The sequence below is a fragment of the Polypterus senegalus genome, chromosome 12, assembly GCF_016835505.1.
Source record: "Polypterus senegalus isolate Bchr_013 chromosome 12, ASM1683550v1, whole genome shotgun sequence".
NCBI lineage: Eukaryota > Metazoa > Chordata > Cladistia > Polypteriformes > Polypteridae > Polypterus > Polypterus senegalus.
The window spans coordinates 7,944,846-7,958,563 of NC_053165.1; the positions used below are offsets into that span (position 1 = coordinate 7,944,846).

The 13,718-nt window shown below is 42.4% G+C and overlaps 1 protein-coding gene across 6 annotated transcripts in view; it reads left to right on the forward strand.

Annotated features, from left to right (window-relative positions):
* Positions 1-13,718, forward strand: part of cfap20dc (CFAP20 domain containing) — a 235,012-nt gene that overhangs the window by 71,349 nt on the left and 149,945 nt on the right. For all 6 annotated transcript variants that reach the window (XM_039772543.1, XM_039772544.1, XM_039772540.1 and 3 more), the window contains exon 9: positions 4,562-4,698. In XM_039772543.1, the coding sequence (XP_039628477.1) occupies positions 4,562-4,698 (137 nt within the window). The remainder of the gene's footprint in view (positions 1-4,561; positions 4,699-13,718) is intronic.

A 13,718-nucleotide genomic window follows, 5' to 3' on the forward strand; every position in this document is an offset into this window, starting at 1 on the left:
ATATGAAAGGTACTCTATTACTATATGATTAAGACAGATATGAAGGGCACTATATAATAAACTTACTATATTACTATATGATAAAGATAGATATGAAAGGTGCTATATAATAGATTGGAAAGGTACTATATTATTAATATAGATAGATATGAAAGGCACTAATTAATAGGAAAGGTGCTATATAATAGCTAGATAAGAAATTTACTATTACTATATGATAAAGATGGATATGAAAGGCGCTATATAATAGATATGAAAGGTACTCTATTACTATATGATACTTACTATATAATAGATTGATAGGAAAGGCGCTATATAATAGATATGAAAGGTACTCTATTACTATATGATTAAGACAGATATGAAGGGCACTGTATAATAAACGTGCTATATTACTATATGATAAAGAGAGTACCTTTCCTATTTAGTGCCTTTCATATCTATTATTAATATAGATATGAAAGGCACTAATTAATAGATAGGAAAGGTGCTATATAATAGCTAGATAAACTTACTATATTACTATATGATAAAGATGGATATGAAAGGCGCTATATAATCGGTAGATATGAAAGGTACTGTATTACTGTATGATTGATAGACGGACAGATTGATCAATTGATTGATTTATGTCAAGTCCACTACGACTCCTACCTCCTTCTCATAAGTTGCACTTTGAATTTTTAGGCCTCCCATTGTGTACTCCAACTTTTATCTGCTATTGAGTTTGTTGTCCTCATATCGTGACTAGAAATACGCCGTTGGATGACGTCATCATATAACTGTTGGGAGTTTTGGTTTGTATCGTAAAAACAATACACAGTATAAAATACAAATCTTCGGACTACCTACTGAATTAATATTAAGAAATGTACACTTAAAGCAGACCTGGTGAGAGTTGAAACTCTTTAAAATAACTTGCGCTATGAATTAGTGTCGTTTCACAGGAGCAGTCGGCACAGATATGGAAGCTATTTTAGGTTTTTCCTGCCGTGTTTAGAAGCGGCGTCTGTGCTCCACGTCTGGCAGCCCTGCTTGATTTTGCACATCTCATCATTGATTACAATGAAGCAGTGCTTGGAATTGATGAAGCCATCGACTGTACGAGAAGGTCTTGCATGCCTTGTCAGCCCATTTTCTGCTCCCTCGCCTTACATCTGGTCCTAAATTACCAACCTACTGTAACCAAATCAGATCCTTAATGTGAAGTACTACCTTTGTAATGTACTCGGTCATAAGCCACTGATTTTTTAATATTAATTCATAGGACTCCACAGTGCTGCTATTGATTTTAGGTGTATTGAAATAACTACCGGTCGGTCCCGTCAGACATTTTCTGAACTCACTTTTCCATTTATTTAATTCAAAGCCAGTGGCTACCTCTCCCTGCATTATTCTGCTCAGGGCAGGTGCTAATGTGGACAGAAGACCCCCCAAAAAAGTCCTTCTATAAACTGCTAAGCCCATGGATTTCCTTCTAAAATTTGTACTCGCCTGCCTGTTGTCAGTTTGCAGCCTCATACGTGCGTTAACACTGAGACCACTCCAGGGGTCCACAGCATGGGTGGCTTTACTTATTCCTTTTCATTTCACGCTCCAGTTGCCAGTGTTGCGAAGTGGAATTCCAGACACCCTGAAAGGGGGTGTGAGGAGTCCAAACTGGACCGAAAATCAAGCCAGGACCTTCAATGGCCTGCCTTAATGTGGCCTCATCCCTGGGCAGCCAGTCCCCAACTCCCTGCAAGCTTTGTCCTTCAGTATTCTCGTGGTGTTCCCCCCTCTACTTCCCCTTTTTATTTTCTTCAGAGATAAGTCTACTCACCAGGAAAAGTGCGTTCCGAAGTTGTGTTGTGTAGTGACGATGGATTCGTCGTTTTTGAAGAACGCTTCGACAGCGAATGCAACGGTATGCCCCGGACCAAGGCATGTGGCCGACTGAAAACTACAAGGGATCTCCTATTAAAGGAACCCTAACCCACTCGGCTACCTCCACGTCACGCAGTGACCTTGAGAAATGGATGTACTTCATTTTGGCTCACCCTGTATTGTAAAATTCCATGTGAGATTCTGGAACATGTGATGTTCCTCACATCTGATTGGCTGGCTGTCGATTATGATGGATGTCCTCGCTCAGTCTCTTTGGTCTGTTCAAGTGTGTCTGTTTTACCTTCCTTTTCTTTGCCAAGCTGTAAACCAATCTGGAAATTTCTTATCCCAGGCACCCATCCATTTGCAGATTATAAAGTAATCGATACAGTCGAAGCATCCTAGCCATTTCCTGGGCTTCTGCTTCTTTACACAGATGTTAGTGTGATTGATTACTGGTACAGTTCAGGAAAAGAAGATGCTTTGATGTTAATCGCCCGTGTAAAATTTAGGTTTGTTTTAGTTTGTGTGGTCAAAAAAATAAAATGCAGTGGTACCTCGGTATACGACCCCTTTGGAATAAGTCCAACTTGGTATTACGTCCTGTTTGGATGCGAACTTTTTGTTTGGAACACGACTTGCGTGTTTGAACACCGCACACTACCCTTGTCTATCTCTCTCGAGACAAAGCCATGACTGCCCACGAGCGTCAGTACGGCAGTTGCTAGCATTTAGTGAACAACCCGCACTAGAACTCTCTGAACTTTCACGTGATTTTGTGTTTTTTCGTGTAAACTTGAATTGATTGTTGGAAAGTATGAAGGTGGCATGCGTATCCGGGACTTGGCTGCTGCATACCGTATGCCGAGAATGCCGCATCTACGATTGTGAAAAACAAAGACGTTATTAAAAAGTAAAGTGAGGTTCAATTTTCCATTTATTTCATCTAATTGCTTTTGTATTTATGTATGTTGGTATTAAGCAGTTGTGAGATATGGCCAGCCATTCATCCTGGCCAATACCCCCACGCCGCTAGATGGAGCCGTTCTGGCAGCATGGAGGTACCCATTCCAGCAGGGCATCATGGACATCGGGTTTTCCTTCACAGCTTTGCTGGATACCATGGGGTCCACAAGGGGACGCCACAGGGAGGCTCGGAGACTTTTATTTTCCCTATAACCCGGAAGGACGTCCTGGTCACAGGGACAGAGGAAATGACGTACTTCCGGGATGAAAAGTCCAAAGAGTTTTTGATCTGACCCTGAAGTGCTAAGAAGTCACATGGACAGAGTTCAGAAGCACTTCCGGGTCATGGACTATAAAGGACTATGGGAAATCCCAGACAAATGAGCCAAGTTGGGAGGAAGGATGACTGAGCTGCTGGGTGGATTGGAGGAATTGTTGGTATATTTGATTGTTTGAGTATTGTGGATTGGAGGGTGCTTTGTGCACCGTATAATTATAATAAAGTCAATATTTGGACTTTTCTCTTGTGTCTGCCGTCTGATCCAAGGGTTCAAGGGGACAACAGCGCCCCCTATCTGTCGCACAGTGTTTAAATTATTTTATACAACCCCATCAATGTATACTATGCCAATAGCAATAGGATTTTGTTTCATGGGAACGAATTAATAATTTTCCATTTATTTCTTATGGGAAAAATTTGTTGGGTAGAAGTCCTGTTTTGTATAAGACAAAGGATCTGAAACGGATTAAGGAGGAATACCGAAGTAATTCCAAAACTCTTCGCTTTTAATATAAAGCTGTAGTGCAGAGTTTCAGCATAGTATAAGAGTACCAAATTTTCTGGCTTCAGGTTGTTTGATTTTTGACCTTTAAACCAATTCCCCTACCCAAACTTTGTGAGGTACAGCCGATTTACGATCCTGGACTGACAAACGGACAGCCACGGTAGCATATTATAGAAGAAGATCATCTCCTGTTGAGTTCTGCTCTGTACTTGTCATATTTTTACTGGACTGAGGATGTCTTGTGTCCTGTTCTGTTTGTTGTGTTGTATTGACCCCCTTTCTTTGACACCCACTGTATGCCCAACCTACCTTTTGAACTGCCTTCAGAGGCGGGTCCAAGACGGAAGAGGCGGAAGTGAGGTCAGGAGGAGGGGGGCGTGGTCTACAGAGGAATGAGGAAGCTGGTTAGGACTCCAGTCGTCTTGTCTTCTGGTGATCTGCAGAGCGGGGAGAGAAGGTGTTTGTGCACAGCGTCAACCCCGACTCGCCGTTTCACGCCCTTTGACTTCCTCCCAATCGCACGTGTGCGACAGTTGCCTTGAATAATCTCGCATAACGGGAAGTACGCCGAAGAGTGTTTTTCTTTTGTGTTTCTTTAGTTTGGTCTGCATGGACAGGAACCTGGTTGGCTCCTTCAGTTTTCTCATGATGGCCACAACAGATTTATGAATGTGGTTTTTTTTTTTCGTTCCCTACATTCTCACACTTCTGTTTTCAACGTCCGACACACGATTGCTCTTTCCAAGTTAGAGGAGTTGTTGTTTCCTGGTTGTGTCTGCGCCTATTTTTAATTTATCTTTCAAACCGTCATTTGTCTGCAGCCAGTGAATTATAAAATGTCAGTTGCTTCAAATACCTATAATTGAGTTTCTTGTCCGTTTTTCATTTTAGTAGAATCCCTGGCGACATATTTTATGATTTTTTTTTTTTTTTTACTTTCCCAGACCAGACGAGTATCCGTGGGACAGCAAGTGCACGGAGCAGCAGAAACCAGGATGGATCCCATATTGCATTTGGGACTAAAGTACTGGGTCCCCCTCCGGTGACTGGAAGGAAAAGTAGCTCGGCGGTACCACGAGACGTATGTATGGCTTTTTTTTTTTTTATGTGATTTACGTGTTTATTAAAACACACAATGGCAATAAACAGCAAACAAATCGATCTTGAGATTTTGATAAAATCGGGTAAAAGGTCCCCTTTCCACTTACAGTATCATACCCTCCCACATCCCGTCCAGCCCTGTATTGGAATAATATTTATAATATTATGTTTTTTTATAATAATTTTAATATTTATATAATTTAATATTAAAGAATAATATTTTTTCCAATAAGAACTGATGCCGGAGAAACCCAAGAGAGAATGGGAACCCACACGACACTCTCCAGGCTTCAAAAATGAAGGCTTAAATACGTGGTGGTGCCTATGTGTTGTAGGCATGACAGAAAGGGGCATGGGGCCTGCGTAAAGCTCCAAAGGTAGGCCCAGACCTTCATAGACCTGCTCAGAAATAACTTTACCTCAGGCTGCCAGCACCCAAATACTGTCTGCAAGCTGGCTTTAAAGTCTATCCGTCCATTATCTAAAACGCTGTACCCTAACTACAGGGTCACGGGGGTCTGCTGATGCCAACACAGGGCACAAGGCAGGAAACAAACCCCGAGCAGGGTGCCAGCCCACTGCAGGACACACACACACGAGACAATTTAGAATCGCCAATGCACCTAACCTGCATGTCTTTGGACTGTGGGAGGAAACCCCACGCGGGCACGGAGAGAACATGCAAACTCCACACAGGGAGGACCCGGGAAGTGAACCCCGGTCTCCTAACTGCGAGGCAGCAGTGCTGCCCACTGCGTCACCCTGCTGCCCAAACGAAGGATCTTAAATAATATAAAGATTTACAGGCGATCATCCACTTTCGCACAAGTTTTTATTTACAGTGGAACCTCGGCTTACGAGCGCAATTCGTTCCGGAAACGTGCTTGTAATCCAAAGCACTCGTATATCAAAGCAAATTTCCCCATAAGAAATCATGGAAACTCGGATGATTCGTTCCACAACCCAAAACTATTGATTAATACAAAACATAAAGTAAAAATACATAAAACGCATTAACCCACACTTCACCTTTTGAAAAGAATCGTGGCTGGTGTGAGGGAGTTTCTAAACTCTTTTGGGATTCCACTCAACGGGACGACACGCGGAAGAACGTCAACCGCAGGCTCCCAGCGCTGTAACAGTTTGCTGTAAAAGCGAATCTGAAAAGATCTCGGACATGCTAGAAGTGCCTGCCGTTGATGGGTGATACGAGGAAAATTATAAATGCGCAGGGCACTGGATTACTTGGTCATTCACCTGGCCTCCCCGACCCTTCCTGACTGATGTGTCTCTGTATAAGAGAGTGGCAGATCCCGATACAATAACCGCGCTGTTCCTGTTTCACGCTGAATAAAGCTGGCGTTGCTAAAGTACTGAGACTCGGCCTCGTGTTTTGGGGTGCAAGACAGGGACTCGCACGTCACCACGCACACACACTTGGTCACCATGCTATAGTAACCGCATACACGCGTGCAGATGTTGACTATACGAGTGAGGCATGCCAACTGAGCCCGAGAATGGGAGACGATTACCCACAATTCCGCAGTGAGTTGTTGGCTCAGTTGTGATCACATGACGCTCGGCAGACAAAGCGTATACCGACTACTCGTATCGCAAGACCGCTCTTGTTTATCAAGTCAAAATTTATTACAAATTTTAGCTTGTCTTGCAAAACACTCGCAGACCAAGTTACGCGCAATCCACGGTATTTATTTTTTTGTAACCTCTTCTTTTTACTTTCGCATATTCACAGGGTTCGTGACAATGAACAGTGCAGAGAAACAAGGTGCGATGCACGTCGGTTTTAGGGAGCGGTTAGTATCCTACGTGACGCTTTACCGGCCTTGTTCTCCCTATCGTCGTAGAGCAAAGAGCTCCCCGTGCATCTGTTGGATATTTTCATTGTTTTGTTTAAAATATCGAGTTTTGTGTTGCAGTCAGGCCCCCCAACATGTACCACAATACAAGTGTACTTCTGTATTTTTCTTGGCCTGCCAGACCTGCTGGGTTGGTTTAACAGCAACTGTGCCTGTGGCCTTCCATTTCCTGATTCCATTCCTTACAGCGGACCGTTTAGACCTCTGAGATGACTTTTTGTAGCCTTCCCCTAAACCACAGATGTCAAACTCCGGGTCTGGAGGGCCAGAGTGGCTGCAGGTTTTCATTCTAACCATCTGCTTCATTAGTGACCAGTTTTCACTGCTAATTAACTCCTTCTCCCTTCATTTTCATATCCCCTATTTAGTCCTCTGAATTGATTCCTTTCTTCATTTAAATGGCAGCCAAACAGAAATGAGACCTGAAACCAGCCAACAGATGACCAGCTAAACTGGGACTTCAAACTCCAACCAGTTTCTTAATGAGAAGCCGATTCTTGCTCTTAATTCAACCCGTTATTTAATTCCATAGCTTGATGCTACTCTTATTCTGCCACATCAGACATTTCCAAAACTGTTGATTTTTATGTTTTTTCCCCCCTGAGACCTCCATCAAAATGTTTTGGTGACCTGAGAGATCAACCTTACTGAGACCTTCACCTTTCTTTATTTTCAGATATTGTGTGATGGCCGCAGGCAAGTTGGTCATGTGGTCGCTCGTTTTGTGTCTCATTCTTGTTTTGCTGCTAATTAAGGAAAAAGAGATGACTAAGGGTCCGGAGTCAAGTTAATTAAAACTAAGGCAAAGATGTTAATTAGCTGCATAAACTCTTCATTAATGAAGAAGATGGTAAGAATGAAAACCTGCAACCACTGGACCGGAGTTCGACACCCGTGCCCTAAACCACGAGACTGAACAATCTTTGTTTTCAGATCTTTGGAGAGTTGCTTTGAGGATCCCATGCTGTCTGTCACTCTTCAGAGGAGCGTCAAAGGGAAGGAAGCACAACTTGCAGTTGACCACCTTAAATACCTTTGACCACTCATGATTGGACACTCCTGTCCGTGAATTTCAAGGCTTGACGAACTCATCCAACCAAGTAATCAGCATTGAGCCGTGACAGGCATTCAGATCAGCACAACGACAAGGGGACACACATTTGTGCACAGCCAGTTGTTCACATTTGATTTAATTTCATACGACTAAATACTGCGTCACTAGAAGTCTTTGTTCAGAAAACCACGCAGTGCTCAGATGTTCCTAGGAAATGACAGACATACCACTGTTCTCTTTTGTGATGAAAGGAGAGTCAATTATTACGCAGGCTGAGAGGGGGTCCCAAACTTTTTCATATGACTGTACATTATTGAATATTTGTCAGTCTTTTCAATTTACAATATATCCGTTTTTGATTTTACATATCTGTTATTTTCTGGTTATTTCATTGCCTCGGGAAAAGTAAGATAACTTGTAAGGAGTACGGCTTGTTATCAGAGCAGGAAACCTCAGGTAGTCCAAGGAATAAGTCTTGGTGGTGTAGTGGCCAGTTTGGGTAAGGGGGTCGGCCATTACACTTAACCCTCCGCTGAACTATTTGGCAAGAATGCTCTGAAACAAAGGGAGCTCTGAGGAGCACAAAAGGCACAGGAGGATTTTTCCTGAAAGAGCAAACCGAGTCCCAAAACCGAATCCCGAGAAATGGACAGAAACCGAACAAAAGAGGAAGATTCTAGTTTGGCACTGCTGATGTGTACACTGTGTGCACAATTATTAGGCAAGTGAGTATTTTGACCATATCATCATTTTTAATGCGTATATTCCAACTCCAAGCTGTATTAACTTGAATGCTTATTGGATTTAAGCACGTCAGGTGATGTGTATTTGTGTAATGAGGGAGGGTGTGGCCTAAGGAGATCAACACCCTATATCAAGGTGTGCAGAATTATTAGGCAGCTAGTTTTCCTCAGGCACAATGGGCCAAAAAAGAGATTTAACTGACTCTGAAAAGTCAAAAATTGTAAAACGTCTTTCAGAGGGATGCAGCACTTTTGGAATGGCTAAGATATTGGTGTGTGATCACAGAACCATCAAACATTTTGTTGCAAATAGTCAACAGGGTCGCAAGAAACGTGTTGAGAACAAAAGACGCAAATTAGCTGCCAAAGATTTGAGAAGAATCAAACGTGAAGCTACCAGGAACCCATTATCCTCCAGTACTTTCATATTCCAGAGCTGCAACCTACCTGGAGTGCCCAGAAGTACAAGGTGTTCAGTGCTCAAAGACATGGCCAAGGTAAGGAGGGCTGAAACCCAACCACCACTGAACAAGAAACATAAGTTGAAACGTCAAAACTGGGCCAAGAAATATCTGAAGACAGATTTTTTCAAAGGTTTTATGGACCGATGAGATGAGAGTGACTCTTGATGGACCAGATGGATGGACCTGTGGATCAGTAATGGCACAGAGCTCCACTCCAACGTGGAGGTGGGGTACTGGTATGAGCTGGTATTTTTAAAGATGAGCTAGTTGGACCTTTTGCATTGAAGATGAACTCAAAATCAACTCCCAAACCTACTGCCAGTTTTTCAAGACACTTTCTTCAAACAGTGATACAGGAAAAGACCATGATTTTTATGCAGGCCAATGCTCCATCACTTGCATCGAAGTTCTCCACTGCGTGGCCAGCCAGTAAAGGCCTTAAAGATGAAGGAATAATGACATGGCCCCCCTTCCTCATCTGACCTAAACCCTATCGAGAACTTGTGGGCACTTCTTAAACGCTAGATTTACGGGGGAGAAAAACAATACACCTCTCTGAAGAGTGTCTGGGAGGCTGTAGTCACTGCTCCACAAAAAGCTGATCGTCAACAGATCAAGAAACTGACAGACTCCATGAATGGAAAGGCTTATGACTGTTATTGGAAAGAAGGGTGGCTATATTGGTCATTGATTGATTGATTGATTGATTTTTTTGAAATGTCAGAGATGTTTATTTGTAAATTTTGAGGTGTTTGTTTATTATTCTCACTATAACAGATGAAAATAAACAAGTGAGATGGGAAAATTTTCATTTTTCCTTTAGTTGCATAATAAATCTGCACACTAATAGTTGCCTAATAATTGTGCACACATATGTATTCCCCTGATGATGTTCACACTCACATTTCCGTTGTGAAACATTCAGGTTTCAGGTTTATTAACATTTTGGATTGACTGATAGCACTGTGTTTGTTCCATATTAAAATTAATCCTCAAAAATACAACTTGCCTAATAATTGTGCACACAGTGTAGGTGTTCACCCTGGCGCCCTGCCCCAGCAATTTTTCCTGCCTTGTGCCTGATGCTTGCCATTACAAGCTCCAGTTTGCCCACCGCCCTGATTAGGATAAGTAGGTTTGGGTAAATGTGCTATTAAGACCCCCACTGGCTGACCACTATTTTTTTCATCCGCACACTGGCACTGTTGCTGCGCTTGGACACCACTTGCTGTTTCCAACGGGCGCCCGCTCTTGTGACAAGAGTGTCTCCACGTTCCCTGCAGCGTTTATCTGCAGAGCAGTTAGTAAGGAGAACGAGACCACACTTAAAATGAAGGGCAGTTAACACAAGCAAGAAAAGAATAAGCCAAGAACATGGCTGGCAATGCATTGTGGGGAACTCGAAAGAAGGCTTCTGTCGTCTTTCACTCGTCTGTCATTCGGCAGTGACGGAAAACACGCAAAAAAAAGTGAAATTACCTGCGGACTTGTGTTTGATTTTGTTTTTTTTTTTTTCTTCCACTTTATCTTTCTCTCTTAAAGATTTTTTGTTTTTTTGAAGTGAACTCCTCTAGCAGACGTAAACGGGTCGAACTGTATACCGATCTGGTGAAGCGTCTCCTCTTGCTGCAGCTATTGAACTCATTTTGGGAAAATTTATTTATTACTGATTTGGTGGGCACTAAAGGTTGACTAAATATGATTTAGCATTCGCAGATTGTATGAAACATTCATTTACATAAAGCGAAGAATAATGTATTCCGACTGCCCGAGTTATGTATCATTAACATACTAAGAGCTCTTTGATATATATATAGTTTCCTTGTTAAAAGGATAAGCAGGTGTTAATCACCTCTTTCGGCAGAATCCTTTACGTTTTTCAATTATGGGTCCATATGTCTGCTCGCCGCTTGCCAAATTTCGCTCTCACGACTTTTATGCCTTAACTTTTTTTTTTTTTTTTTTATAAGATACTTGGCACATTTGTTTTAAATGTCATTGAGAGCTTCAGCTGCCGCAGAATTTTAATATAATCTTTAAATATTTAAGAATATAAGATGATCTATGCGGATTCTATTAATATCATTCATTTAATCGGTGGCGGTAGACAGATGAATTTCATTTTATATTGTGCTCCTTTTACGGTTAAAGGGATTTTGGATGGTTTTAGTGGACGGAGTAGAAACAGAATGGATTTATACACTCTTGTGAAAAAGTAAGTACACCCTATGATGTATTTTTATTTATTTTTTTATTTTAACGTATGTGGTCACAGTGAGATTTTGATCTTCATTTAAAGAGCGCCCTCCGTAATATTTGTCACAAAGATGCTTTTTTATTTATTTATTTATTTTTAATTTGCCCCTCTCCGCTCAACAGCTTAACATTACAAGTCCAGCAGTCCAGACTTCTGATTCAAGTGCACACGGCAGACTATCTTTTCAGGGGATTTTCACACATTTTGGTCACACAGCACTTTTTCTCCACGGCGCCCTGTGTTTGGGACACAGTAATGGCAGGTCTATTAAAGCCGTTGTCCTATTTAGGATTTTGTCGCATATCCCTCAGCCTGAGATTCATGGAAACCACCAGGTGCTGAGGGTCTTCTCTGGTGATGCTCTGCCAAGCCTCTCAGGCAGCCATCTTCAGCTCCTGCTTGTTTCAGGGGGCTTGTCCCCTTAAGTTTTCTCTTCGGCACATGGGAGGTCTGCTCAATTGGATTGAAATCGAGGTGACTTGCTTGGCCATTCTGGAATTTTCCTTTTCTTAGCTTTGCTGCGTTGCCTTGCCTGTTGCAGAATGAAGCGCCGTCAGTGAGTTTGGTGGCATCTACTGGATCTTAAGCAGATCAGATGTTTCTGTAAACCTCAGAATTCATTGTGCCCCTGTCTTCACCAGTTCATCATCAATAAAGAGAAGCGTGCCAGGATCTGTGCCAGCCATACATGCCCAAGCCATGACATCCCCACCACCATGTTTAACAGCGGAGGTGGTCTGTTTTGGACCTTGGGCAGTTCCTTTTCATCTCTTGCAGGTTCGTCTCGTCTGTCCACAAGACCTTTCTCCATATTGTCCTTTTTTCACACACTGTATCTAATGTGGCCATCCTGTTTTTGTGGTTTGCTTCCTGCAGTGGCAGCGGGCGGAGTGGTGGGTCTGAGGGTAGGGATCTGTGCTGGCAATTGTAGGGTTGCCAGTTTGAATCCTGCAAGACGGCAGAAGTGACTCTACTCCATTGGGCCCTTGAGTTGATGCCCTTAACCTGCAATGGCTTTGTTCTGGGTGTGATGCTAATCCACATCCCAGGGAAAAAAGAAAACTTGGAGGTTGGTGGCAGGATTTGCCACTGTAAAAACCAAAAAAAAAGCCTTCATGTTGTTCCAGTGTTTTGCTGAGGTGTCACCCGTTCGTTGCACGGCTGCACTCGGATCCCAATTGGGGTGGTTCATCATGTGGTGGGTGTAAAAATCCGCGCCTGCTCCCAACTTCTCTCTCTTTCTCTTCCTGCAGTGTGGCCTCAGTGCTTCTCTTCATGAAGTTTTCTCCAATGATCATTCACAGTATTGATCAGCAATCGTTTTGCCAATTTAATTGGTGACGTTTGGCACTCTGTTGAACACAGTACCCAGCTAGAAGTCGTCGCGACTGCATTATTGACCAGTCAAGTGAAGTCGCTGCCATGATGGACACACTTTGCCTGGCTTGGTGGAGTGCAGAAGTGGCTCACTTATCAAGAGTCACTTTTAGTACAGGAATCCACGTGGTCACCTTGTCATAATGTATGAATGAGGCTACTGGCCAGGATTTCTAGCTGCACCCTCCATGGCAGTGAGGCAAACTCGACAATAAAGGAAGGATTGACAACAACAACAACATTTATTTCTACTGCACATTTTCAGACAAATAATGTCGCTCAAAGTGCTTCACATGATGAAGAAGGAGAAAAAAGACAAAGTAAGAATTAAAATCAGAGAACACTAACATAGAATAAAAGTAAGGTCCAATGGCCAGGGAGGACAGAAAAAAAAAAAAAAAACTCCAGACGGCTGGAGAAAAAATAAAATCTGCAGAGGGTCCGAGACCACCCAGCCCCCTCTAAGCATTCTACCGGACATCAATGACCTCAATCAGTCCTCATGGTATTCAAGGTTCTCATGGAAGGACTTGATGATGACGGTCACGTGGACTTCTGGCCTTTAATCCATCAATGGAGGACATCACGGTGCTTTGATCAGGTGGTGGTGGCGCAGAAAACCGGGAAAAGAACAGAAGAGAGAGTAGGGGTTGGTGCGGATGTTGGAGCCACCATGGATAGTAATGATAATTAATGGAGTATAGAGAGCATCAGGATTAAATTAAAATGAAGTTCTGAAAAAAGCATTGTTAAAGTAATGTGTTTTCAGCTGTGTTTTTTAAAGCGCTCAGCCTGGCGAATTCCAGATTTGAGGTGCCTAACAGCAGAAGGCCGTCTGGCCCGCCCGCCCGCCCGCCTCACCACTTCTTTGAAGTTTAGCTCTTGGAATTCTAAGTAGACCCTCATTTGAAGATCTAAGTTTACGATTTGCAATATAAGATGTCAGACACTCCGATATATAAGATGGAGCCGATGATTATTTAAAGTCAATTCTGAAAGACACCGGTAACCAGTGTAGTGACGCTAAGGCTGGCGTGATGTGCTCGGATTTTCTTTTCCTAGTTAGTTGACAAATAAACCTTGTTCAAGGAAGATTAAAATCTTGATATCTCCAAATATGGTAAAAACAAAATAACAAAAACGTTTCATGAGATGGACTTGCTTTTCTTAACTTTTTTTTTTTTTTTTTATTGAAATTTTTTGTTGGGTTTATTTATTGTTTTAGTAT